This window comes from Ruditapes philippinarum, unplaced genomic scaffold (assembly GCF_026571515.1).
Source record: "Ruditapes philippinarum isolate M1 unplaced genomic scaffold, ASM2657151v2 ctg1618_1_1_1_1, whole genome shotgun sequence".
Classification (NCBI taxonomy): domain Eukaryota; kingdom Metazoa; phylum Mollusca; class Bivalvia; order Venerida; family Veneridae; genus Ruditapes; species Ruditapes philippinarum.
Genome location: NW_026857783.1, coordinates 107,128 through 135,116, shown reverse-complemented (window position 1 = coordinate 135,116; position 27,989 = coordinate 107,128). Strand labels below are relative to the sequence as shown.

General features: G+C 30.9%; 3 protein-coding genes across 4 annotated transcripts; 2 read left to right on the top strand and 1 right to left on the bottom strand.

Moving 5' to 3' along the window:
• The first annotated feature begins 1,111 nt into the window (after positions 1 to 1,111).
• LOC132751013 (uncharacterized) lies at positions 1,112 to 4,608 on the top strand. Of its 2 annotated transcripts, XR_009628630.1 has the most exons (4): positions 1,112 to 1,252; positions 2,298 to 2,555; positions 3,007 to 3,925; positions 4,020 to 4,604. XR_009628630.1 is itself a non-coding variant. In XM_060741109.1 (3 exons), exons 2-3 carry the CDS (start codon positions 2,364 to 2,366, stop codon positions 3,472 to 3,474), a joined length of 660 nt encoding a protein of 219 aa, XP_060597092.1. In that variant the 5' UTR covers positions 1,112 to 1,252; positions 2,298 to 2,363; the 3' UTR covers positions 3,475 to 4,608. The 2 variants fall into 2 exon arrangements, 1 of the variants encoding a protein (XP_060597092.1); XM_060741109.1 differs by having other exon boundaries at positions 3,007 to 4,608.
• Positions 4,609 to 5,658: 1,050 nt separating this feature from the next.
• LOC132751012 (ninjurin-2-like) lies at positions 5,659 to 11,087 on the top strand. The gene is made up of 3 exons (XM_060741107.1): positions 5,659 to 6,469; positions 9,602 to 9,792; positions 10,483 to 11,087. Exons 2-3 carry the CDS (start codon positions 9,604 to 9,606, stop codon positions 10,909 to 10,911), a joined length of 618 nt encoding a protein of 205 aa, XP_060597090.1. The 5' UTR covers positions 5,659 to 6,469; positions 9,602 to 9,603; the 3' UTR covers positions 10,912 to 11,087.
• A 4,953-nt stretch (positions 11,088 to 16,040) lies between these two features.
• Positions 16,041 to 27,913, bottom strand: LOC132751011 (uncharacterized). The gene is made up of 4 exons (XM_060741106.1): positions 27,792 to 27,913; positions 27,556 to 27,606; positions 17,795 to 17,866; positions 16,041 to 17,543 (listed from the first exon to the last, which is right to left on the bottom strand). The coding sequence occupies exons 2-4, from the start codon at positions 27,604 to 27,606 to the stop codon at positions 17,145 to 17,147; spliced, it is 522 nt and encodes a 173-aa protein (XP_060597089.1). The 5' UTR covers positions 27,792 to 27,913; the 3' UTR covers positions 16,041 to 17,144.
• Positions 27,914 to 27,989: the final 76 nt, after the last annotated feature.

Genomic DNA, 27,989 nt, shown 5'->3' with positions numbered 1-27,989 from the left:
TGTAGGAAAATATAAACAAAGTAGTATTTTGAGTTCCATACTAAATGCTAACTCTCTAGACTTATGTCATTTGCCAAAGACCAAAAGTAGCGGAAGATAGTTAATCTATATCATGTATATAGCCAATGCGTATTGTTTTGGAAACTATAATAAGATTAAAATATAAAAAAAGGTTTAAAAAATCAGAAATGATAGCATTTCATGGGCTTAATGGGCCTTTATAGAAGTATCCGATTTTATCCAGGTGAGCTATAACAGGACCAGAACGACGCTTTTGTTTTATTATTGTACTGAACTATTCCCAAAAATTTCCTTCCGGGACTATAATGATCGTGGTGGGCTTGAAATGATTTAACAGTATTACCAGATTGTTGTCACTCGGCACTGAAATAATCGTTATACCGTCAAATCTTAGTACAGGACAAAAAATGTGACACCATTGAACCCGTTTTAATGATAATAACAAAAACGTGTCATTATTTGCACCGATACAACTGTATCATAGCAGCAACTTTTTATCAGTTCACCTTGTAAAATGGTTGTTATATCATTTATAAAGTCATTATCTTGTCTTCATGTAGACATCATTATAATTACGGCTTAATATTTTTGATATCACTCCGATCTACGGTTTTTAGTGGATCTCTTTTAAGCATCCCAAACCAAAACACATCGTTTTCAGCAAAGGAGCGGGAAGGGCTGCTTTTCTTGTAAGACCCGTTTTGTGTGTGTGAGAAGGGGAGAGGGGTTCGGTATCTAAACTACTACTGTTAGGGACGAATGTAAGACAGTGTTCTTTATCCCTCCTTGAGTAGTATTTTTTATTATTGTCTGCTTATGTTAGTTCAAAGGGATTAAAGTGTTGAAACTTTGTGTGCGACGCAGTTAATTTTATCTTTTGGCCGTAATATAGCAGTTTTTATCTGACCCAGTATGTGTGCGCCACAACGTTGTACCTAACAACAGGAAAGTGCAGTGAAGAAATGTAAACAATTTATTGATAATACAATGATTTGTTATTTTGACCTAATCATTATGATAAAAAATGAGGTCAATTTATGTCAGCAAATAAGTACTAAAAATAAATTTGGATTTTAAAATAAAATTATCACTCTTTATATTGGGATATCATTATTATTATTACTACTACACTATATTAAGACAAATGAAGAAAACCGAAAAACGGCAAACCTCCTTGATGCCAGACTAGAAAATCTGTAGCGTGAAATTCTATAATTGAAATCAAATAACGGTAAGTCATTTGATTATTTTTTTGCAGGCATATTCTCAGTATATCTTAAAATTGGGATATAATATTTAAACATCACCGATTTGTTTTTCAAATTGTACATTTTATTAATTTAGTTAAGTTATTCATTAATATACCGGTAAGTACTTACTGCTGATAGTCATAAATAATAATTTTGCTTTATTGAAGATTTCGTGAATTATTTCGTCTTATTTAAACTAATTAAATATTATGTTTTATATACATTTTGTTAAAGAACACTGTCCTATTTTTATCTTTAAGGTCCTATCTAAATCTAGTTTATTTAACTTTATCGTTTTAGTTGTACACTGATACGAAACCATGTTGCGTTTTGAAAACGTATGCTTAAAATAAGCATGCATGACATCAACATACCTAAACGCTGTAAATTGTATTAAAATATGGCCTCTTTATGCTTATACTTAACATGTAATTAGTTCTGGCGTGGTGCAAAGGAGGCGTCTTTTTATTATAAATAAATGAATATTTATTATATACTCTTGATTTGAGCCCTGCATTAAATCAAATTGCATTTCGTGTAAGAAAAATACTACCATTCCACATGATTCGTTTTTAATGGTGGCTTGATTAATATTTTTTACAGGATTTGTTTCAACTTCAAAATAACTTATGATTTTAAATGGATTTTTCTATTTCCAATCTTTAATTTTGAGCTATGGGGAAGAGTTGAAGTTTCTAAAGTGTGGCCATGACAAGTATGTATTTAAGGATTGCGTATCGCATTTGACCTCGATTCGGAGGATGCGCTTTATTCCATTAAAATTTATGGAAAAAAGAGAATTATTTCTAGCAATTGATGTAAAAATAATGTCTTTGTCCCTTAAATATGAAGTGATATACAACGTGGTATGATTAAAGTTCTTTTACTCTGGTCATTACAATGAGAAACTGAAATTTTAGACTATTTTAAAAGATTATAAACATGTAGTTTTTGTTCAATGATGGTCCCTAAATCCAGTTTGACTGTATAACTGAACTATTATAAACTTATATTATATTTTTCTAGCGTCACCAGCATTTCACTACAGGGATAAATTACGTCCCAGTTTATCCGGTTTCATTACTCCAAAATATGGCGTTAAAAAGTAAGAAGCCGAAAAGGGAACATAACAATGACGCGTTTTATGGAGCAGACGATAAAAGCGGCGTTGAAGGAATAAGGATGGGTATCTTAGAGGATAAACATGATATAATACCAAAGGTAGAAGCAGACGATAAAGACAGCGCTGATGTTGCTCAAGACGAGGCCGATATAGGATTCAAAGTAAGTATCACTAGGAACCAAAAATGTAAATAGTGCATTATCGCTAACTTTATAAAAGGTATATGTAAGGGATTCATAGAATATAGGAGAGACTTTAGCCAGAAAAAAGGTTTAAGAAAATGTGTTGTAAAGCGAGCTTTAGAAAAAGGGCAAAAATTATGTTGAAATTCATAGAATATAGTTTAAGAAGAGACTTAAGCCAGAAAAAAAAGTTTAAGAAAATGTGTTGTAAAGCGATACTTTAGAGAGGAACAAGTACAGTAATATGCTGGAAATAAAGTCTGAAACGGTGTTAAAGTGTTTTACTGGATGATTTTTATTGGTTTGAAATAATATCTTTCTTTTTTTTACCAGAAAAGTGATTTTCTACGTTTGATGTAATTAATTTGTGAGCACACTCTCTCTTTCTATATACTTTACTCCGATTTTAAAACAATGTTTTCAATTTCAGGACTTGGAAAGTACCGGTGCCCCCAACATTTATGTTGGTAAACGAAACTTTATTCATCAACTGATGGACGTGGCTCTCCTGATGGCCAATGTGTCTCAATTAAAATCTCTTCTCTCTATGGACAAGGGGGACAAATATTACTTCATTCTCCTGGCGTTCATTTGTTGTTCTATAGTGCTGCAAGTGGTATTCACAGTATGCATGTTGATTATTTGGTCCATAGAAAAGAAGCTGCAAGAGCACCTAGCGGAGTCCCCAAAGGAGAATCACCCAGTGGATGAAAGCCGACGAATTCTTTCCGAAAGACTAGACAAATTTGGAAATATTTTAGTGCTTCTGATAATTGTTTCTAATGTTTTCATTACTGGATTTGGGGTAGAAGAACACGGAGATCCAGAATCTCCGAAAGAATCGAAGGTTGTCGAACGATTCTTGCTTTTGATGAATGGAACGAAAATTCAACTCTGAAAATAACTTTTAACTATATTACCTGATATATTGTAAATAATATGGCACACTTCAAGTGTCATTTATATATAAATTCACGAAGCCTAATGCATCAAGGCTTGGGCCTTCGTTTCTTACTTTATATTGCATATCTTATCATAGTTTAAATAAAAGATAAACTATTTCAGTTTTTACCAAAGAGAATTATTGAATTGATTAAAATCCTCTTCAAAAGAATCAAATCTGGTTTAATATTGAACATATTTCATAGAAAAAAACTACAACTGCACAACTGTTAAAAATATCATTTAAAAAACTTTCGGGTTCTTTTACCCGCTTATTAACTTCTGTTCACGTCTTTCATTTTTTGTGATCTTGTATTTTGATTTGAAATGTATTGAACATATGTTAAAATGTAATGATATTGTCTTGACTTTTATGTGTATGTGTGTGTATATATATGTGGCCAAAGGTTTTTGTACTGATTTACGAATAAACTTTGAATTAACAGCTCACGATGATGTTTGGTTTCTAATTATAAGAGTGTGTATAAATGTGTGGCCAAGGTTTTTGTACTGATTTACGAATAAACTTTCAAACTTTGAATTAACAGCTCAGGATGGTTGGTTTCTAATTAATGTATATGTGTACATGAAGTGTTGAATACGAAGTGATATATGAGCGTTAGACATCTAAATATGTTCTTCTCAAACAATTTGAAATAATTGCCACACTATTTCTTGTATTCCTTAATTTTCCTCATAACATTTTATGTATATTTTGATATATACAAGAAAACTTATGAATATTTATATTAATGTGATATTCTTATTATACAATATTGCTTTGAGATCTGGCTGTAAACGTACTTGACTGCATGATTGCATGCATTTTATTCAAAACGAAACCGAATGAATACCGTAATACGTACTTCATTTTATATCCTTTTTTGAAATAATTTTAGTATAAACAAATAAATATCGTAATGCGTACTTCATAGTAAAAAACGTTATTATGAAATAACTTTGATTAACAGTTTTATTCACTTAGATTATCAAATGTTATATCTATTCAGTTCAATAATAAGTGACCACGATATATTTCTGCTTTCTCTAAAGCTATATCTTTTAAAATATTGTATCAAGTAAAATTATATGGGCCGCGCCATGACAAAACCAACATAGTGTGTTTGCGACAAGCATGGATCCAGACCAGCCTGCGCCCGCGCAGTCTGATCAGGATCCATGCTGTTCGCTTACAAACCCTATAACAAGTTGAGAAAGTGATAGCGAACATCATGGATCCTGATCAGACTGCGCGCATGCGCAGGCTGGTCTAGATCCATGCTGGTCGCAAACCCATTATGTTGGTTTTGTCGTGACGCGGCTCAAATTTGTCAGTTGTAATATAACTCATCTCTGTTATTTATCACACATGACTATTTTACGTTAACAGAATAAAACGTTCTGGAACAAAATATTATTCTACTTACTAATTTAAGTTTAACAGTGCCGTTCACTTTTTAAGGCAATTTTCTACCATATTTATTTCATACAAGAATTTTGGAAGAATTCGTTTTTTAAAATTCAAACAGTTTTTTAAGCAGATGTATAGTTTTATACAAAATTGACGGACGAACACGTGAAGTATAGTACTCCCCGCGGGTACCGCGTCCTTGCCCATTCCGATGTAATCAGAAAATTTGTTTCTTTACACATTGAATGCCACCAAATACTGTTTCCACCATTAAAGTGAAAGTGGAAGTGTTGCTTTTTGTGAATTTGGATAGAATTTTTTTCATTTTAAATAAATTCTGTCATTGATAGGAAAATCCGAAGCTGCCCCATATTTAACGGTTGAACTTAAAATTTCATGTTCCGACAAGTGAAGGTCGTCTGCTGAAACTGTAGTGACATCATATTCTGTTACAAAAATTATACTGAATCCAAAAAGGGCCATCAATTAACATACAACGGTACCATAGTGCTCTCTGTTTAAGCTCCCATTCAAAACATGGCTGACTGACCATAGATGTTTCTAGTTTAAATCATGAAGTTATTTTATCAATGACATGTGTATTTTAATGTCAAGATGTGACAACAAAACACAATTCAATAAAATAGTAAATACAAGTTCTTTTTATTTGTACAATTTGCTGGAAATAATAACAACAGTGGTACCATATATAGGGGACCATCCTACATGTATCTATTTGCCTTTGGTACATGTAACTAAAATCGTCAACTACATGTACAGTGTGTGAAAGTAATAAAATATTTGTATTGGCTAACGTAACAAATCTCAGTTCATAGTACATGTATTGTATAACAAAAAAGATAAACTGATAATAAGTATAAAATGTTTTAACTTTATGGTATGATATGTGATTTTTATATGTAAGTACATGTATATCATTGTTTTTTGTATTGATTATCAAGGACCAGCTGTTAAGACAGGAGTATGAATGGTAGCTTGTATTAAAAACTTTTCGCTTATTTACCATGTTTACAGGCTGCCGCACTTTCAATATTGCCTTGTTAAACGAACATTAGGGGTTTCATTTTCATCTGTTGTAGGCATAAGTTGCAGTCCAATTCCTAATTCCATGTGGATATCATTTGTATACTTTTATAAATAGTTTTAAAAATCATGTGCATGTTTTTTTAGTAATGAAATAGGTTAAGCATCACGGAGAGATTTGATTTCATATATACAAAGATTGCCAAAAAAAAACATGTGTTATCTCAATGTGGGCTTATTTCAAATATTAAACGCTCTGAAACTTTGATTTATTTGATTCGAACTTCTTGTCCTTATCATGATATACTGTCATTAAAGATTTTTCTATTTTTAGAATCGTATGTCATCAAACCAATCTGCTTTGGTCTATTTATACGAAGTAAAAACATATATAGAGAATTAGAGATACATTCTGCAATATGATATATTTATTGTGCGGAGATTAAATAAATGTAATATTTTGAGAAAAAAAAAATCTTGAAGAAAAGATAATCAGGTAAAAATTATCAATATTATCAATCAATTTTCGAGAGTGTGAAAAGGTTAGATATTGTAAAACTGAAAAAAAAGACATTAGATTTAAATTTAATTGAATTGCTAAACATTTATTACAAATAAGTCAGTAAATGGAAATATTCCATAAAGATATTCACTATTTTAACAATCAAGACGGACCTTTTAGATATAACTTTAGTTTTTTTTAAGGAACATGACAAAGTTACAGATCTGATACAAGTACTTATATCACTTGCGAGGGAAAAATGCAATTGGTTCATAATATTTGATAAGAAGAGCATAAAATATACTGAGAATATCAATAGATAAATGTTGTCGAGCCAGCGGAATGTTTGCCGTCAGAATATTCGTTAACTTTACTTAATTTGACTAGTACCAGTTTAGTTTTGAACTGTCTATCTTCTTATATATTCTACGACAACATTTTAAATTATGTTGTTACCGAAGCATGTTATTTAGACATGTATGAAACGTTTGCACTTTACATCTATACGTGCAGACATTTCCATGTATGTTGGTAACTTTTTGGCATTCGATGAATGGCAATGCTTACACCATTACAAAAAAAATGAAAACAAAAACACTCGAAGATATCATTCGTCTGAAGTTTTAATGTTGAAGTCGGTGTCAAGGTGCCGTCACCGCACCGCATGAAAGAAGTATAACAATTAGTTACCTTTTCGGGCAGCTTGAAGACTGTCCTTGGAACATTATCAAATTACACGTTCCTGTAATCAAGTTATAAATCTTTTAATATATACTTTCTGCAAAATGAATTGACTTAGTTGATCAACTATCTTTTCTTTATTAGAAAAAAATAAAAAAGTTGTAGACGACAATTAGAAATTTGATGCCTTGTATACTTTTAATCACTGCTTAAATAATTAGCAGCTAAGTATTCGTCAATGGCTATACAAGCCGACTTGAAGTTTTGATAAGTAGCCGAAAATAGCACTGAAAATACCCATACAACCATAATTCAAACACATCATGATATAAATGCGATGTAAATGCAACATAAATTAGATAAACAGTTTATGTTTACCGTTTACTAAAATATATCTGTTTGACCTTTCAAATAGAAAATATGATTTTAAATAAGCATATGCAGACATTACGCGGGCCTAAACTTTCAATGAATATGTAAACGAACAGCAGCATTACGCAGGCGTAAACCTTCAATGAATATGTAAATTATATAATGTGGGCGTTGACTTTCAATAAGTATGTAAATAGTATTGTACGTGGGCGTTAACTCTCAATGAATATGTAAATAGTATTACGTGGGCGGTAACTTTCAATGAATATGTAAATAGTATTACGTGACGGTAACTTTCAATGACAATGTAAATTATATTACGTGGGCGGTAACTTTCAATGACTATGTAAATTATATTACGTGGGCGTTAACTTTCAATGAACTATCAAATTCATACTTCATATCTTTTTACCACTCACTCACAGCTACTTTACGCTGCATTTGTATGATTTACAATTAAGAGTGCATTTATTGTCACATGATCCAGCGGATGGGGCGTATGTGAACAATACTGTTTTAACTTGGTATTACCATTATTAACTCTTTGTCAACCATTTGTTTACGTTTTAATTTTGTAAGAAGACTAATGATTTATATATTCTTATTTCTTTATAATGATTCAGAAAAACAACGACATATAGGGGGTAAAGATAATCATGTAAAGAGATATAAGTTGTCACCGTAAGTGAATTATAGAAATATCAATTACAAAATCTGTACATGTATGCAGAATGACATATGTTCGTGGTATACTAAAATAATGGCAAAGGGGGAGATCCTTCGAGAGTTGTAAGCAATGACAAATGTTGTAAATCACAGACTCAGTTTTAATGTGTCTTTCAAATAATACGTTCCTGTAATAAAATTATAAATCTTTTAAAACAATCTGTTAAATGAATTGACTTAGTTAATCAATTACCTTATTTTATTTGTGCGACCTATTTCTGAGAAAAAAGTCGTAGGTGACCAGTTAGAAATTTGATTCAGTGTAAAATAAGGGAAAATGCTACTGCCCTCGCTCCCCCCCCCCCTAGCACCGACGTATTATGTTGTAATCCTCTTACTAAAAGTATTGCAATCACTGATTCGGAAGGTCTCTCAAAATTATAACAACACAGAGATAAAGTGTAGTGCATTTTTTATCAGCTGCCGCTTAAAAATGGTCTGGATCCACTATCTAATAATGTAAATGATACCATGAGTGATTCTTATGATGAAACTTTAACTTGCACCTTAACTTAAAATCTGTTCTTATGAGTATAAATGTATAAAAAATTGAATATGCCGTGAATAAAAAACAATTAGTTGAAAATCCGCAGACTGTTTTATTAAATATACCATACGTATACACACCTTATATACCATTTAAATGCCTATTATGCCTCAGAAATGCTATCATTTTTTTTTAAACTTTTAATTTTCGATATCTTGTTACAGTTTCTAAAAAATACACATTTGTCATAAAAGTGAACTACCCTTTTCTTCGTTTGCTCTGTGGCAATTGGTAAAAGTATAGTGAATTAGTGTTTTGTACTGAAGTCAAAATACTACTTTGTTTTCATTTTGCTACCTTTATGACACATTACTGCACATTTTGCGCTACTTTCTTCGGTTGTTAAATATCAAACTAGCTCTAAATATATTAATAAAACATTTTTAAACACATAGGTAACATTTCTAAAGAAAAGAATATGGATTTCTGAGGTATAATATGCCTCTAATAAATGTTATTTGTTATTCTGTATGATGTACTGCAAAGATGAAGTCATTCAATTTTCGAGAAAAGTTTATAAAAGTGCACGAAATAATTATAAAAACTATCCAATTATCCAGTGATTAAGTGACATTAAGTTTTAAAATGACAAATTTAGTGTTTTGCGACACGTGAATACAGCATTTTTATGAATTGCCATTGTAAGTTATTGTCGGGAAATCCGGTGCACTAAAACAAAGACTCATATCCCATGATTCGACAATTTATTAATTTTTATTCATAGTAAAATTCCCACCTATTGTTCTTTATTACAGTTATATAAAGCATGTTTGTTTATGACCACTTCTGTATAATTTAAGAAATGGCATCGAGTGATGATTTTAAAGCTATTGAAATAGAAATGACGGGCATGAGTAAAGGACATAGCAACATGGATGATACAAATACTTTGCCTGATTCTGATTCTGAAGAGTCAGACTTGGACAAAGAAATAGCTGACACTCATATTGAAGGGATTCATAAAGGGACAGAAGAGGTTGATATAGGGCAGGTATTATACAATTATTTGTTTATCATACAGGTTTAGTGAAAATGTTTTACTGGCATATCCTTATTTAAAGGCCGAACACCATCGTACAGTTAGAGAAATTATACAAATTGTATTTCCATGTCATGTGAAAATATAAGAGTACAATACTGAATTCTATTGGACAGGTATACAGCTGTCAATACTATATTGGACGGGGAGCTAGCCGAGTCTGATAAAGGTATTGTAGGTGCGTACGAATCCAATATAATCAATATTGTTCTCAATATTTAAATTTTACATGAATACTATACTTACAAATGTTACAATAAAGAATTGAATCGATTTGTTTAACGTCTTACACATTCATTTATTCAAAATGTTTCGTGAAAATATAACACCTCCTGGGTACAATGAATCTAAGCAGAGGAAAGTAAATCTTATTAAAGACATATTATTATCTTTTTACTTAAAAGTTACTTATAACGTTTACTTTTTATTGCTCTAACAGTTACCTATAACACATAGTTTTGATTGCTCTTACAGTACTTGTAACACTTAGTTTTGATTGGTTAACAGTTACACTTATAACGCTTAGTTTTGATTGGCCTAACAGATACACTTATAACGCTTAGTTTTAATTGCTCTAACAGATACACTTAAAACACTTAGTTTTGATTGCTTAAATAAATCAACTTTTAAATTACTCTTCAGAGCATTGAACCTGTGACAACACCTAATGCATATATCGGTAAACGCAACTTCATACATCAACTGATGGACGTGGCTCTGATGATGGCGAACGTGTCTCAACTAAAAGCCCTCATTGCCTCTGACAACAATCCGCACTATTACCTGATATTAACATTCATTTGTATGTCCATTACTCTGCAAGTAATCTTCACAATCTGTATGCTCATCATATGGTCAGTTGAAAAAACATTAGAGAAACAAATAGAGACGAAACAAATAGAGACGAAACCCAGTGAAGACGATCCACAAATGAAACGAAAGGAAAGAATTGCAACATGGCTGGATAGGACTGGAAGCGTTCTTGTTTTGTTTGTTATTGTTTCAAATGTTTTCATAGCAGGATTCGGTATAGAAAGTCATTATCACAATGAAATAAGCTCACCAGAATAGTTTTTTTTGTAGGCTTCTGAACTCTAAGGTTTCTCAGCGCTTCATGGAACAAGGCTGGTGGAATATCATAAATCCGTATGGTTGAAATGTTGTGTTTCATATTATAACAATGGATCGTAAGCGCAACATTTTATTGTTAAGTAATTTCTCAAAACCCATTAAATACAAATCTTGTTGTTGTTGTTGTTGTACATGTGTATTAGTATGTATAATGTTTTCAAAGCAGTCAAACAAAATCTCTTTGTTAATCCTACTTTTATTTTCTTTCAAATTTTTCAAGTTGGATTAAAGGCACATTATGCCTAACAAGGAAATATTTCCTTCTTCAGAAAAGGTATATATGAGATTTATAACATGTTTGAAATTATGATTTTTAGAGCATATTCACGATGCTTATCACGTAAAAAAAATATCGCTGAATATGACATTATTTGTCACAAAAGTAAAAAAATATAAACAGAGTAGTATTTTTGCATCATTCAAAATACGTAATCAATTGTACTTATAGCAAAAACATTTTTTTAAACAATTTTGAAGATCCTGTAACCCAAATTTTTTATGGTTTTATTTCATAAATATGATGCTCAAATTAAGATTTATCAATTTTGTAAGTTCCAAAAAGCATTATTTATAAAGGTATTACCGAATTTAAAATTTCATGTAGATACAGGGAGGTAATAAAAAATTTATTTTGTATAAAGTCTATGTCAAATTTTTGAATGTGTCTATAATAGAATATAATTGAGCCGCGTCACGACAAAACCAACATAATTGGGTTTGTGACCAGCATGGATCCAGACCAGCCAGCGCTTACGCGCAGTCTGATCAGGATCCATGCTGTTCGCTATCACTTTCTCTACTTGTTATAGGGTTTGAAAAAATCCTGATCAGACTGCACGGATGCGCAGGCTGGTCTTGATCCATGTTGGTCGCAAACCCATTATGTTGGTTTTGTCATGACACGGCCCATATTATGTCATAAATAAGGACGTTGATAGTATTTTGTATCATACGTATCAATATACCATGAAATAATTATATATAATACATGTTTTTGTTAAGTGAGGTACAAGATCAGGTATGACATACCTTTATATAACATGTATTAAATTATTTTATAAGAAAATATTATTATTCATCATATGATAACTCGTATCAAATCGCTTTGAAGTTTTAAGAACATTTAATTTAATCTCAAGAAATGTTTTTTTGGAATATTTAAATGATACAATTCTGTTGATTTTATCAATCTTTGAAATACATTTGAGCCGCGTCATGACAAAACCAACATAATGCGTTTGCGACCAGCATGTATCCAGACCAGCCTGCGCATACGCGCAGTCTGATCAGGATCCATGCTGTTCGCTTACAAACCCTATAACAAGTAGAGAAACTGATAGCGAACAGCATGGATCCTGATCAGACTGCGCGGATGCGCAGGCTGGTCTGGATCCATGCTGGTCGAAAACCCATTATGTTGGTTTTGTCATGACGCGGCTCATATTGTCAAAATTTGAAATACTTATTGAAAACGTTCTCATTGTCGATCATTTACATTAATTCATGTCGTAATGAGACTGTACTATTGTTATTAACCATATTGAGAAACAAATGAATTTAATGTAGGCAAATATAATGAACATATTGTTTATTCATACGTGACACGTACATCCGGATGTTTTATCTTATGTGTGCATTGAACACGAGTTTCTAAATGTTAGTTTGTATAAATGAATTTTGATTACCCACAGCGTATTTTGTTCTTAACTCTTACTTTGTTGATATCGTGACGGATTTTACCCATGCAACCCATATAGACCAAGACCACCCAACACATACGAATCGTCTTATCATGGTCTGCACTGTTTGCTATTTAGTTATTAAATTTTTAGAAATTTCCCCAAAAATGATGAATGGTTTTGCCTAGATTAAAAATATATAATATAGTAAAGTTTAAGAGAGACACTTAGTGCTGTATATAAAATTAAATTAAACACTTCAATACTTTACACGAGTCATTGGTAAATTAGAAGTTGTTTTCACAACACTGAAATTGTTTTATGTGTGTTTAAAGATGTTAGCAAAACTGTAATCAGTGGTAAAACATTAAGCTACGAAACAAATATGACAAACATCCTCCTGTGTAATATTCTTTAATATTATTGCATTGATTGCTCGCACTGAAATGTATTTGTTACTCTGAAATTATATATGTCGATATGATGATGTACTATTTGCAAATCAAAGAAATAAAAGTTCTGTTCTGTTCGGTATGAAATGTACTCATATCGTGCATATGGAGTTCAATCGATGTGTGATTTGATATTTGTCGCTCAGTTAACCATGGCCTACATTTAACTTAAAGGTAATTTATCATTGGCCCCTATATATATATATTATTTTTCATTTTCTTTTTCCTCCTTCTTATGCAAGATTAATTTTTATTGTTCTTGATAATGACATTATTAAAATTTACCAGACATTATTAATTATTGTTCCGAATTTGCTTTCATGTGGATATATGATTTGATAAGTGCCTCGATTTATTCCTATTTTTATAGTTACCTCATGTTGTCATGTATGTCTATTGCATGTCTTAAGAGAAATAAAAATATTGATTGATTGATTGATTGATAAACCTTTCAAGGAAATTTCATCTAATACGGTAAATCATTTATTTTTGTTTTATGACCATATACGGACTGTGAAACAGGATATTAATTCGATACTTAATCACTTTCCTTAAAATAGAAAAATTGCACTAGAAAATGCAAATTTGTTCTTAATCATGATTAAATCGTCTGCTTGAAAATACTTCATTTGAACATGTTCAAGGTCTAATGTGCAGCAAAGCAACAATTTACTATCTGATAATTAATCAGTTTTACATTGCATACAATCCATTAATAAATGTTATTTTCGTTGAAATAGCAAATGGCGTTATTCTGGTGATTCGGTATATTTAGAATGATTTATTTCTTCGAACTAAATTTTTTACTCTTTTTTTTTCAAAGAAACAATTTTGTTGCGGTTTGAAATAAAGTTGTTGAGCAGAATATACCTGACGTTAAAAATCTTTTCAGTTTTGCAAAATCCACAGAAAAAAACAGTTATAAAACCTTTTCACCGTCGCCAGGTATTTTTTTTATTTCTTGTAATGTTTAGTTAATTATGAAATGTTTTAGGACTACAACTTTTTTATCGAATGAAAAACTCAAATGTTCTCCATTATTTTTCCGCATTATTATATTTATCAGTAATTATAAGCTAGATACAAAAGTGGACTTAAAATGATATGTTTTTGAAATTTTAGAATAAAATTTGAATTATTACCTTACAAAATATGTACATTTCAAGTGACAGTATGTTCATTTTTCTTTGTCGAGTTGAACTGAATGGGCAACACATATATTTAAAAAATATTGACTATTATAAAGGTCATTGACCAATATATAGAATTGTTTAGGATAAATTATAACAATTGTTAAAAATATAAAAAACTGTCCTACTCTTTTGATCAAGTGAACGTTAACGATACATTGCACATGATATTTATAGAAATATCTGTAAATCACGTGGTTTATGGAATAGAATTTAAGGCATGGCAAAATTATAAGTTATTTTGACTGATCTGTACACCCACCATTTACACTTAGATTGGCTTAATGTCACATTAACAGTTGATACTAATATAGAACTTGATCCTGACGTTTTTCCTTATTTTGATCTATCTAATGCTGTATTTGTATTGTTTTTCCTTAATTTTATCCCACAAAAACGGTCGTTTCTTTGCAAGTCGGCTTTTTTTTTGTTTCCTTTTTTTAGTCTAATACGGTCAAGTTTATCTCAATAATGCAATAAAATTATAATCATTGGATCAAGATTTTTTTCTTGGTAAACACGGGGTTTAGATCTTGACTATAAACTTTAGATATATACTTTGATGACCGTCAGTTTAATTATCTGTTAATAAAGGAAAACAAAATAAAATTGACCTTTTTATTTGAAAAACAATAGGTTTGACCACAAACATTTAAGAAATATTTTGTAGTGAAATTCTAAATATAATTCACTAATTTGATAATTCAAATTGAAAATATTAAGGTCATGCATGGATCTTTGCATTGAAATAAATTTATCTGTGGTAACTAAGGTCATCTCAGAAGTGAAAGGTATGGTGGCTGATTTGGAACACTTTTGTGCCTTATGTTGTCGCTAGCGACAGCACAACAAAGCACCAAACGGCACGTTGTTGCACTGTCGTCTTGTAGCCCTGTTGGTAACGAAGCACGCAAAACGGCGCTTTGTCGTGCGGCGTGTTGTCGCGATTTCAAAGTGGCGCTAGGCTTGGCTATTTGTGTATATATAAGCCAAGCAACAGGGCGACATTGCGACAACGCACCGCACGACAACGTGCCGTTTGCGTGCTTCGCTTACGACAGGAGACAGGACGACAGTGCGACAACGCGCCGTAATGCGCGTTTCGCTAGCGACAAGACAAAAAAAGGCGATAACGATATAGGTTGCGTTGTTGCTATTGACAACGCAACGCGCAAAGTGTACCAAATCAGCCACCATAGAATGGACTTTCGTGTGAAACACAATTTTCATGGTGAGGTAAACTGTCTACATGTATATGGAAAAAAATATTATTTAAACATAAGAGCAGAGGTCAACAAAGGGAACAGCACGTACTGTTCATGGAGCGCAACCGCCTGTTAGCGTTTATTGGCCTTACCCAGTGGGACACCGCACAGGAAGGTTGGATAGGGCGGCGTAAATATAGTTGAACACGAGGAAACGATATCGTTTACAAAAGTTTCAGATTATTCTTGATGAAATACATATTTTCTCCAGATTTTGAAGCTGGAACAATATAGGCATAAGATGAAGTTTTTCTATATTTTCAGCCTAGACAGGCATTTACCGGTATATTGATTCCATAGTTTCCGAATTAATTCGAAGGTTCGTTTGACAGTACTGCTTAATACATATGCATTTAGATTATAGATTACAATTTTAACAAAATGGTATACCTGTGCTTACAAATTAAAAAAAAATGTTTTTTATTTTATTTTTAAAATTGTTTTAATGAATTGCGAACAAATCCAAACGGTCAAATAAAAAGAACCAAAAACAAAAATAATTTTATCTTTTATTTTAGAAAAACAGTTATGTGACATTTGAATTATATTCGTTTGTATGAATACAGTTTATATAATTATGTGCAATATGCAACCAGGATATATGATCTTTAAAATAATATAAATTGGTATGGAACAAACTGCTTTGAGTTAATTTATAAATTTACCATCAATCATTATTATAGATGCTTTCCACATAGCAATCATTATCTCCTCTGGTCGCCATTTTGAGGGACATTCCTCATATGTTATATGCCTAAGCTAAAATGTTACGGACAATGTAAACTGATAAAAATCTTTTACATACTGGTACTATAATAATATTAATATTTGCCTTCATGCGTTTAAAAGAATTTCACAGTTCACCTGTTTCTCTTTTTTTCTTCATTATTTTTTTTCAATTATATTTTATCAAATATTGACCCCCAAATTGGCTGCCACTTTTGGCAAAGGGGACAAATATTGTAAAGGTCGAGAACTGATGATTCAACGTAATGAGCCTGCTGAGTGTTGCAAGTAATAAGCATTTGAATATTCATAATAAAATTTGCAGTATTATTTCATAATACAAAGCAGAGCAAAAATGCTATCATATACAAGTATACAATATATGAACAATGATTTAGGGTATACTAAATAGGCAAAGAGTCACATAAAATTCATCGCATGTCCACACTTACACATCTAAAAATACATAATGTTATTACAAAAACATTATATGACAACATTTTTGCCGAGTTTCTGTCTAAAATATGAAATGACCATACTTTCATATTATGCCTCTTGTGCGCTACATGAAATATAATATGGTGACCATTACACAATATATTCTGTGTATTTATACATTAACACGATTTTTAAATGTAAAAATAACCCAACATAGTTTGTACTCCGTCCGTAGAAACATCTTTAACACTATTTCAACCACTATTTCTCAGAAAATTATAATAAAAATCTTAAAAAAAATTATTTGGTCAAGTTCATGATTTATTTTTCCTTTTTTTCCTTTTTTCAGTACATTTTTATTACATTCTGATTAAAAACAACTCCACAATATTAACGATAATCTTTTATGCAAAAAGTAAGATCTCAACTTAAGTCAGTTCCATTTCCTTTACTATTGCTGGTCATAGCCCCAAATTCTACAACAACAATGTTTGAAATGACAATAAATAGAACTAAAAGCATGGCAATGAATTGCGAGACCTTGCCTATCAAACTTTCAGCCTTTTTTATATTGCCTTGAGAGTCTATTGACTTTTTATCTGCTTGCCAAGATATGACCATCAGTATCGTAAACAAAATCTGTAAACATATTGAAGCTATCGCAAACCCCAATGGTATCTTGTAATATTCATGTTTGTTTGGTTCTGAGATAATGGTTCTTATCTGATAGCAATTGGCAAGAACTAAAGCGATGTCAATCCGTTGAAAAATGAAGTTTCTGTGACGCAAGAACCTGTTCTGTCCTTTCTCTATCCTTTCATTCTGAAAATAAGAGTGCACATTTTAATCTGCGTTACGTCAATAGATGTTGCAAAACAAACGCGAATGAAACAATTACGATACAAAATATATACAAGCACACTATGGATGTCCAGAAAAAACCTTCAAAATTCAAAAGAGATGCAAATAAAGTTGTACAATGAATTATTTATGGTATAATTCGTACTTTCCTTCTGTCTTTTACAAATATGTTTAATGCCTTACATTGTCTATCTAGCCAGATGAAAACTTACCTTCAATTGATCGTGTTCTGATTTGGGAATACTGGCTTCAGTCATAATGTGCTGTGATTCCATAACTTCTTTCTGCAATAGTAATTGAAATTAACAATCAGCACATGATTGACGATATTTAATTCAGTAGGTTTTCATTTATTTTCCAAGCAACATTTTTTTTTATAAGAAACGACTTTAAGAATATATTCAAGCATAGGTCGGAATAACAATTTTCCAGATATTTTACCTGAAATACCGTTATGACAACACGGCCATTATCAAGGCTTTGAACGAAACGAAACTTGAAATGAACAAAAGAACAAACAAGTAAATGTTATGAAATGGAAATGATGACATAACATTGGCGTTTGTCAAGACTTTTGTGTTGTGTTTGAAGTGTTTTTATTGCAGCTTACTCAGCAGAATGGATATATTTAGACAACGAATGTTGGCACGTAATGAAATAAGGCAACGGTCAGAATGTTATCAACATTACATGGATATAATTGTATGTGCCTTATATTCATATGATAGTATAATAATTTGTAACCCTTTCATATTGTTTTGTCCAACGTCATTTTAACTTCTTATAATAAGATGAAATTTAATTTGTATTGTTGTATTTGCGGAGGAAGGTAGTCTAGTATAACTGGTGTAACTCTCGGGGAACGATGGTTAGGAAACTACCCGCCTATATGACTGAAATACTGTTGGGAAAAGGTGTAAAATGAAACAAACAAACTAGTACTGTACGTCAAACATTGCTCTCAAGTTAAAACTGAAGACTAATTTTTAACTTTTGATCATATGATCATAGTGTCTATAGTTCAACAGGCAATGCTAAAAGAGTTATGATTCTTTTTGTGATTCTTGTCTCTTTTTATATTTAAACTTTAATCATTTTTTTAACTTATTTCTAGAAATCCGAAAAAAAAATCATTCTGAAATTTACGAGAAAATTGAGAAGAATTGCACATTACCTGTCGTAGTTCTTTTTCCTGATTACTTGTTGTTCCTGCTTCTATAGGCATCTAATTTTAAAATATTAATAAATGATATTACACGTTCAAGTTAGCAAAAGAAAAATAATTAAATGAACAAGCGTCGAAATACGATACTTCTCTTTTTAATATTTGTCATACTTGGCATTTAAAGAACAGTGTAAATTCTTTTAAAATGCATATTCATTTTCAATAATGCTTACCTTTCCTATTCTTTTTCTAATGCAATACACTTTACAAATATTACAAATGTTCGATTATATATCAGTGATTATGACCTTGCATTTATATATACTGGAAAAGGAAAAAAAAGAAGAAGGAAAAAGCAAGCAGTTGAACCAAGTGTTTCTACGAAAACATGTAAACTATATATTTAAGGTATATTTATAGACGGAATAATACACCATAATCTGAATGCATGAGTTATATCATAACGTACTTTAAATCTGATAGGAAATAAGCTTGTAAACAACACCACGCTTGATGCAAGAAATCAGTATATCAGCTCTTTTGGGAAAACATTCTCTTATTTTTTAGATTTCCATAAGTTTTTAAGCATTTCATTAGTTTCTATTCATAAAATTCCTAAGTGTAAAAGTTCCTTAACTTCGGCTGAATTTTCCCTTGAAAATATAATAAAGATAAGGTAACCCATATGGTGCGAAAAGTTAAGGACAAAATATCAAACAAACTTGACCGACTAGCGTTAATGACTAGCGACTGTGCATTAATCTGAAAAAAAATTGCGGTCAATATAAATATTCTTCACAATATTGTTCATTTAGAATAGAGTCTAGTGCAATTTATGAATATAGATCATTACACATCAGGGGCGGATTTATAACAATATTGTTCGTTTAGAATAGAGTCAAGTGTCAGTTTTGAAAATAGATTATTACATATCAGGGGCGGATTCATAACAATATTGTTCGTTTAGAATAGAGTCTATTGCCATTTATGAATAAAGATCATTACATATCAGGGGCGGATTTATAACAATATTGTTCGTTTAGAATAGAGTCTATTGTCAGTTTTGAAAATAGATTATTACATATCAGGGGCGGATTCATAACAATATTGTGCGTTTAGAATAGAGTCTATTGCCATTTATGAATAAAGATCATTACATATCAGGGGCGGATTTATAACAATATTGTTCGTTTAGAAATTTATGTTTGATTTATATGAACATCAACAACAAAGAAAACATGCTTATCAGAATTGAAACTGACCTTAAAAATGCCTTCTTATAATTGAACTGTTACTATCGATAAATTTTAATTTAAAGAATTAAAATGATATGCATATGTTATTAGTGTCGGATATATTATTGTATTTCGGATATCCTTTTTAACCAACTCGTCTTCTTAAATCATCAAGTATAAATTAAAGAAAATGAGAATGTAGGTACTGAATCTTGATGAAAATACGCATCATTAAGACATTTATGGCAAAAACTAAAGGACTGTCACAAAGGTCATGAAAATGATAGTCATGGAGGCCGTTTTTAATGAGTATCAAAATTTGATAGATTTGATATCAGTTATGGTTGAAGTACAAACTTTAATTATGTTGGTAAATTTTGATTAACAACATAGGAAATACTAAATATCTTCTTGATCGCAAATCTTTCATTTCTTTTCAATCAAAATAACTATTTTAGCACCTTTAGTATTGGTTAAATAGTTTTCTTTATATGTTCTAATAACTCTCTTTGTTTGAACTGAATAAAAAGTTTCCTAAAACGCAGCGACACCGATGTATATAAATGTATAAGGTATAGTTAAGATATAAACTGGTCAACTCAGAAATTGTTCACCTCGCCCCTGTAAAGAATTTGCCAGTTTTAAAGAGTTTAACATTTTATTTTTGGATATTTCATTACAACTGTTAAAGTATTTAGTAAGAAGCGCACATCAATGAGATAAAGTATATAAATCTATTTTTGAAAATCAAGATCTACATGCGTTTTGCCTCACTGAATACTGAGGTTTTAAACTATGAAATGGAAACATTTCTATCAGAATTTTCCTTGTTCAATTCTTTCAAATTCACATATTCTGTTCTTTTTGTGTTATTTTCTAGGAAGGTTTGCATCATTTGTAACTCTAGGAAACAGGTCTATTTTAAAACATTGTCAAGCTAATTCACAGAATTGTCTATATTGTTTTTGTTAACCGTCTCAACCTATTTTTGTGTTTTATCGTCGTTATATTTACTCATTTAGAAAACACTAAATTTAAAAGAAATAAAACAGAGTAAAACCCATATTAGATATTGTAAGGACGAAACAAAGCAAACTAGGGTTTTTGCAAAATATAAGACTCTTCAAAGTTACGTTTAATATAATTTTCTATTAAAAACCTTCCAAGTATTCGCACTTTTATCAAAACTAAATTATGTAATCCTTTAAAAATCAGATTAATACTGTAAAAATACTTGAAAAATTACGCAGTGACTTATGACGACCAGAACATGGGGTTCGGAAATTGCAAACATCGTCGTTCATTTGGTCTTTATTAAACCTTTCCCTTTAATGCTAATCACCAGCTTTTACTTGTAGGAGCTTTATCTACAATAAAAGTGAATAAATTTAGAATGTATAGATAAAATTGTCAAAATGAAAGACTACGGAAGTCTATTAATGACAAACATTTTATAGAACCCTCGGTGTTCATTTCCTATTAACACTGTATTTAAATCAAAATGCATATTACAATTTATCTGTATATAAACATAAGTTGTAAAGCTTAGAAGAAATAACATAGTTCATTTGTATTAAGCCAGATGTTTATACATATTTTCAAAAAAGCAAATAAACCGTTATTGATCATTAAATCTGATTAGTTTGAACTGAATAAGTATTTGCTGAATACATTGCGTTTGATACCAGGATAGAGCTAGGCTTGCTAGCATATCCGTACAGTCTGAGAAGAATCCATTATTTCGGCAACTCAAATTTTATGTTTTAATCCCTGAAATCCCTTACAATTTTAATGTACTGTTCCGGTTTAAAAGCAGAGCTAACTAAAGGTAGGCTAAGGGTTTAGAAAATGATATTTTCAAAAGGGTTTGAATGAGGCCTAAGTAACTTTTATTGTTAAATTGCATGTGGATTTATACGTTTTAAAATTGGTAAGAAAACAAAATGTTAATAAACTTAGTAAAAAAACTTAACCTCAAATATGTTTAAATGAAAATTGAGATAAATGTATACGCCCCACACAACACTTGTTTAAGCTGGTCTACCATTTAAAAAATAAAAGTGGTATTATGAACTTTTTAAGTAATGCAGCGTAGTAAATCAGTAAGTTCAAGATTTACCGTGATCCAAAACTAAAAAGGTCATATGGTCCTTTTTAAGCTTATTGATGAAGGAAGGTCACTTCGTACATCATTTTTGGCCTGTGTTGACACCGCCAAGTATGTATTTGAAGAAAAACATGTCACCGCCCTCTTAGCTCCACTCTTATTACTTTTTAAATATGCTAACCAGACTGTAATTAGTTGTAAAACATTAAGCTACGAAACAAATATGACAAACATCCTCCTGGGTAATAGATGTACTCATAGCTTGCATTTTTAGTTCAATCACTGTGTGATTTGCCGCTCAGTTAAACGTGGCCTCCATTTAACTTTACAGGTAATTAATTATTGGCCCCTAGATATATTGTCTTTTTCATTTTCTTTTTCCCCCTTCTTATGTAAGATTTATCTTTATTTTTCATTGTTTTTGATAATGACATTATTTAAATTTACTAGTCATTATAAATTATTTTTCCGCATTTGCTTTCATGTGGATATTTGATTTGATAAGTGCCGCGATTTATTCTTATTTTTCTATTTACCTCATGTTGTCATGTATCTATATTGCATATCTTAAGGGAAATAAAAAATATTGATTGATTGATTGATAAACATTTCAAGGAAATTGCATCCGATTCGGTAAATCATTTATTCGTTTTATGACCATATACGGACTTTGAAACAGCATATTTATTCGATACTTGAGCACTTTCCTTAATAAAATCGCAAATTTGTTCTTAATCATGATTAAATCGTCTGCTTGAAAATAATTCATTTGAACATGTTCAATGTCTAATGTGCAACAAAGTAACAATTTACTATCTAATAATTAATCAGTTTTTACATTGCATACAATCCATAAATAAATGAGCCGCGTCACGACAAAACAAACATAGTGCGTTGTGACCAGCATGGATCCCATCAGAATCCATGCTGTTCGCTTATTAACCCTTTTACAAGTAGAAAATGATAGCGAACAGCATGGATCCTGATCAGACTGCGCGGATGCGCAGGCTGGTCTGGATCCATGCTGGTCGCAAACACACTATGTTGGTTTTGTCATGACGCGGCTCAAATGTTATTTTCGTTGAAACAAGCAAATGGCGTTATTCTGATGATTTGGTATATTTAGAATGATTATCTTCTTCGAACTAAATATTTTACTTTTTTTCCCTCAAAGAAACAATTTTGTTGCGGTTTGAAATAAAGTTGTTGAGCAGAATATACCTGGCGTTAAAAATCTTTTTAATACCAAAATTCACAGAAAAAAAGCACTATAAAACCTGTACACCGTCGCCAGGTATTTTTTATTTCTTGTAAGGTTTACTTGATTAAGAAATGCTTTAGGACTACAACTTTTTATCGAATGTCTTGGCAGGAAGTGTTTTCTTTTGTCAGTTATTTCAATGCACATTTAAGGGTTCAGTATTTTGTAATCAAACAGAAGGTCAGTCGAGAAACAGCGACACTATGTCTGTAAATAGATTGTTTGTATAAAGTTTTCTTTTTTTAATTTTATTTAATTTGTGTTTGTGTTTGCACATGATTAACCAGGCCTCGTGCTCACAAAGAGTTAAGGCCTGATCAAGATAAGGATTAGTTTAAAGAAACTCAAATATTTTCTATTATTTATCCTCATCATTATATTAAGTATTTAATATAAGCTAGATACCATCGTGGGCTTGAAATGATATGTTTATGAAATTTTAGAATAAAATTAGAATTATTACCTTACAAAATATGGGTATTTCAAGTGACAGTATGTTTACTTTTCGTTGTCGAGTTGAACTAAATTGTCAATAGGTATATTTCAAAAATATTGACTATTATAATGGCCATTGACCAATAATGAGAAACAATTGTTTAGGATGAAATATAACAATTGTCAGAAATATAAAAAAAAACTGTCCTACTCTTTTTATCAATTGAACGTTATCGATACATTGCAAATGATATTTATAGAAATATCTGTAAATCACGTGGGTTATCGATTTGAACTAGACTATAGGATTTAAGCATGGCAAAATCGTAAGTTATTTTTACTTTGACGTGTACACTTAGATGGCAGTTATTCCCCTACCATTTACATTTAGATGGCAGTAATCCCATAAATTTGAGTAATGCCATTATAGTGATGCTATTTAGATTGACTTAATGTCGCATTAACAGTTTATACAATTATAGATCTTGATCCTGACATTTATCCTTATTTTGATCTATCTAATGATGTATTTGTATTGTTTTTCCTTAATTTTAACCCAGAAAAAGGTCGTTTCTTTGCAAGTCAGCTTTGTTTTGTTACATTTTGTTTATGTTCCATAATACGGTCACGTTTATCTCAATAAGGCAATAAAAATAAAATCATATGATCAAGATTTTTTTAATGAACACGGGTTTAGGTTCTTGACTAAAAACTTCAGATATGTACTTTCAGTTTATTTATCTCTTAATAAAAGAAACTAAAATAAAACTGACCATTTAATTGATAGATCCCTACTCTGACCCTTTTATTTGAATAACAATAGATTTAACCACAAACATTGACATGTGTTCTTTTGTTAACAAATATTTTATGGAGACATTCTAATTGTAATATACTTATTCACCCATAATTCAAAATGAAAAGATTAAGACCATACAGAAATCTCCGCGTTGAAATGATTGATGAGGATTTATCTGTGTGCTTGATTTGTCGTAAGGTTTATGTCAAATTTAAAATGATATCTATGAAGTGAAACTGCTGTTCTGCTTTAGAATTAAAGAAAGACAATTTTCATGTTGAGATAAACTGTCTGACTGAAAAAGAGATTGTTAAAACATAAGAGCGGAGGTCAACAAAGGAAAAACATGTTCATGGAGCACAACCGCCTCTCAGCGATAATTGACTAAAACGGGACAACATACACCCACTTGGACACCGCACATGAAGGTAGGGTGGAGCGGGGTAAATTTAGTTGAACATGAGGAAACAATATCTTTTACAAAAGTTTCAGGTGTTTTGTGATGAAATATGTTTTTCTCCAGATTTTTGAAACCGGAACAATATAAACATAACTTGTCAATAAAATGATAATAAGTATGTCTTTATTTTCAACCTGGACGGACATTTATATTGATTCCATACTTTCCAAATAAATCCGAAGATTCATTTAATAAAAAAAGCTTAATACAAATGCATTAGGTTTAACGGTATGCATGTGCTTACAAAGTAAAACAAATGTTTTCAAATGTTTGAATTATTTTCGTCTTAATTTGTCATAATGAATCGAACGAATCCAAAATGTCAACTAAAAAGAATCAAAACGGACAATAATTTTATCTTTTATTTTAGATTAACAGTTATGCTACATTGGTGAATTATCATTTTAAACACATTTATATACATGACGTATACATCCAGAATAACTACTTATTAATTATAGATGCTTTTCACATAGTAATTATTACCTCCACTGACCGCCATTTTGAAGGTCATTCATGATATATTTATGCCTAAAAAAAATTAAAATCTCATAATTTTATTATCCTCATGCAAATTGATAAAAATATTTTATATATAGGTGCTAGTATAATAATATTTGCCTTCATATAAAAGAATTTCACAGTTCACCTAAATCAGTTGTGTGTTTGGTTATTTTTCTTCATATTTTGTCAATAATATTTAATCAAATATTGACCCCAAAATGGCTGTCGCTTGTGCAAGGGGGGTAAATATTGCAAAATTCGGGAACTGATGATATAATGTAATGAGCCTGCTGAGTAGAAAAATCTTTAACACTATTTCAACCACTATTTCTCAGAAAAATATTATAAATGTCTTAAAAAAAGTTCAAGTTCATAATTTGATTTTTTTTTGCTATCTTATATCTTTTTATCCCTCTTGTCAGTACATTTTCATTTCATTCTGATTAAAATCATCTCCACAACAACGATACTATTTTTTGCAAAAAGTAAGATCTCAACTTGAGTCAGTTTTATTTCCTTTATTATTGCTGGTCATAGCCCCAAATTCTACAACAACAATGTTTGAAATGACAATAAATAGAACTAAAAGCATGGCAATGAATTGCGAGACCTTGCCTATCAAACTTTCAGCCTTTTTTATATTGCCTTGAGAGTCGATTGACCTTTTATCTGATTGCCAAGTAATGACCATCAGTATCGTAAACAAAATCTGTGAACATATTGAGCCTATCGCAAACCCCAATGGTATCTTGTAATATTCATGTTTGTTGGGTTCTGAGACAATGGTTCTTATCTGATAGCAATTAGCAAGAACTAACGCGATGTCGATTCGTTGAAAAATGAAGTTTCTGTGACGCAAGAACCTGTTCTGTCCTTTCTCTACCCTCTCATTCTGAAAATAAGAGCGCTCATTTTAAATTGCGTTACATCAATAGATGTTGCAAAACAAAAGGTGAATGAAATAATTACGAAACAGAATATATACAAGCACACGATGGATGTCCAGAACAAACCTCCAAATTCAAAAGAGATGCAAATTAAGTTGTACAATGAATTATTTATGGTATAACTCGTACTTTCCTTTTGTCCTAAAATTAGAGTTTTAACCCTTTCCTTGTTACTGCCAGATAAAAAAACTTATTTCAATTGATCGTTTTTCTGATTTTGGAATATTGCTTCAGTCATAAGTCTGTGACCCCCCAAAACTTTTTTCTGCAAAGTAATTAAAAATTAACAATCAAAATTTTGACGATATTTAATTTATTAGGTTTTCATTTATATTCCAAGCAACAAAGTTTTTTTTTTATAAAAAACGACTTTAACCGATCAAATACATAATATATTCAAGCATATGTCGGAATAACAATTTCCAGATATTTTACCTGAAATACCGTAATGACAACACGGCCATTATCAAGGCTTTGAACGAAACGAAACTTGATTTACAAAATGAACAAAAGAATAAACAAGTTAATGTTGTGAAATGGAAATGATGACATAACATTTGCATTCGTCAAGACTTTTGTGTTGTGTATGAAGTGTTTTTATTGCAGCTTCCTCGGAAGAATGGACAACGAATGTTGGCACGTAACGAAATCAGGCAACCTGAGGTCAGAATGTTATCAACATTACATGGATAAATTTTGTATGTGCCTTATATTCATATGATATTATCATAGTTTGAAACCCTTTCATATTGTTTTGTCCAACGTCATTTTTAACTTCTTATAATTAGATGAAATTTAATTTGTATTGTATTTTCTAAATAGTACTGTACGACAAACATTGCTCTCGAGTTATAACTGAATACAGTTTTTTAACTTTTGATCATATGATCATAATGTCTATAGTTCAACAGGCAATTTTACAAGAGTTATGATTCCTTTTGTGATTCTTGACTCTTTTATATTTAAACTTTAATCGCTTTTTTAACTTATTTCTAGAACTTCGAAATAAAACAACATTATTCTTAAATTTACGAGAAAATTGAGAAGAATTGCACATTACCTGCCGTAGTTCTTTATCCTGATAACTGGGTGTTCCTGCTTCTGTAGCCATCTAATTTTAAAATATTAATAATATGATATTACACGTTCAATTTAGCAAAAGAAAAATAATAATGAACAAGAGTCGAAATACGATACTTTTCAATTTAATATCTGTCAAACTTGGCATTTAAAGATAAAACATTAAATCCAGTTTAAAATCTTTTAAAAAGCATATTCATTTTCAAGAATGCTCACCTTTCCTATTCTTTTTATAATACAATACACTTTACAAATATTACAACTGTTCGATTATAAATCAGTGGTTATGACCTTGCATTTATATATACATTTGGAAAAGGAAAAAAAAGAAGGAAAAGGCAAGCTGTTAAACCAGGTGTTTCTACGAAAACATTTAAACTATATTTAAGGTATAGCTATAGTCTGAATAACACA

Bases quoted from the DNA above. Each gene is read 5' to 3' on its own strand.
- LOC132751011 (XM_060741106.1), bottom strand. From the start codon at position 27,606: ATGGCTACAGAAGCAGGAACACCCAGTTATCAGGATAAAGAACTACGG. The intron at 17,867-27,555 runs GTAATGTGCAAT...TTACTATTGCAG, and splicing joins AGGATAAAGAACTACGGCAG to AAAGAAGTTATGGAATCACA. The intron at 17,544-17,794 runs GTAAGTTTTCAT...TCTTATTTTCAG, and splicing joins CAGAACACGATCAATTGAAG to AATGAAAGGATAGAGAAAGG.
- LOC132751013 (XM_060741109.1), top strand. From the start codon at position 2,364: ATGGCGTTAAAAAGTAAGAAGCCGAAAAGGGAACATAACAATGACGCG. The intron at 2,556-3,006 runs GTAAGTATCACT...TTTCAATTTCAG, and splicing joins AGGCCGATATAGGATTCAAA to GACTTGGAAAGTACCGGTGC.
- LOC132751012 (XM_060741107.1), top strand. From the start codon at position 9,604: ATGGCATCGAGTGATGATTTTAAAGCTATTGAAATAGAAATGACGGGC. The intron at 9,793-10,482 runs GTATTATACAAT...ATTACTCTTCAG, and splicing joins AAGAGGTTGATATAGGGCAG to AGCATTGAACCTGTGACAAC.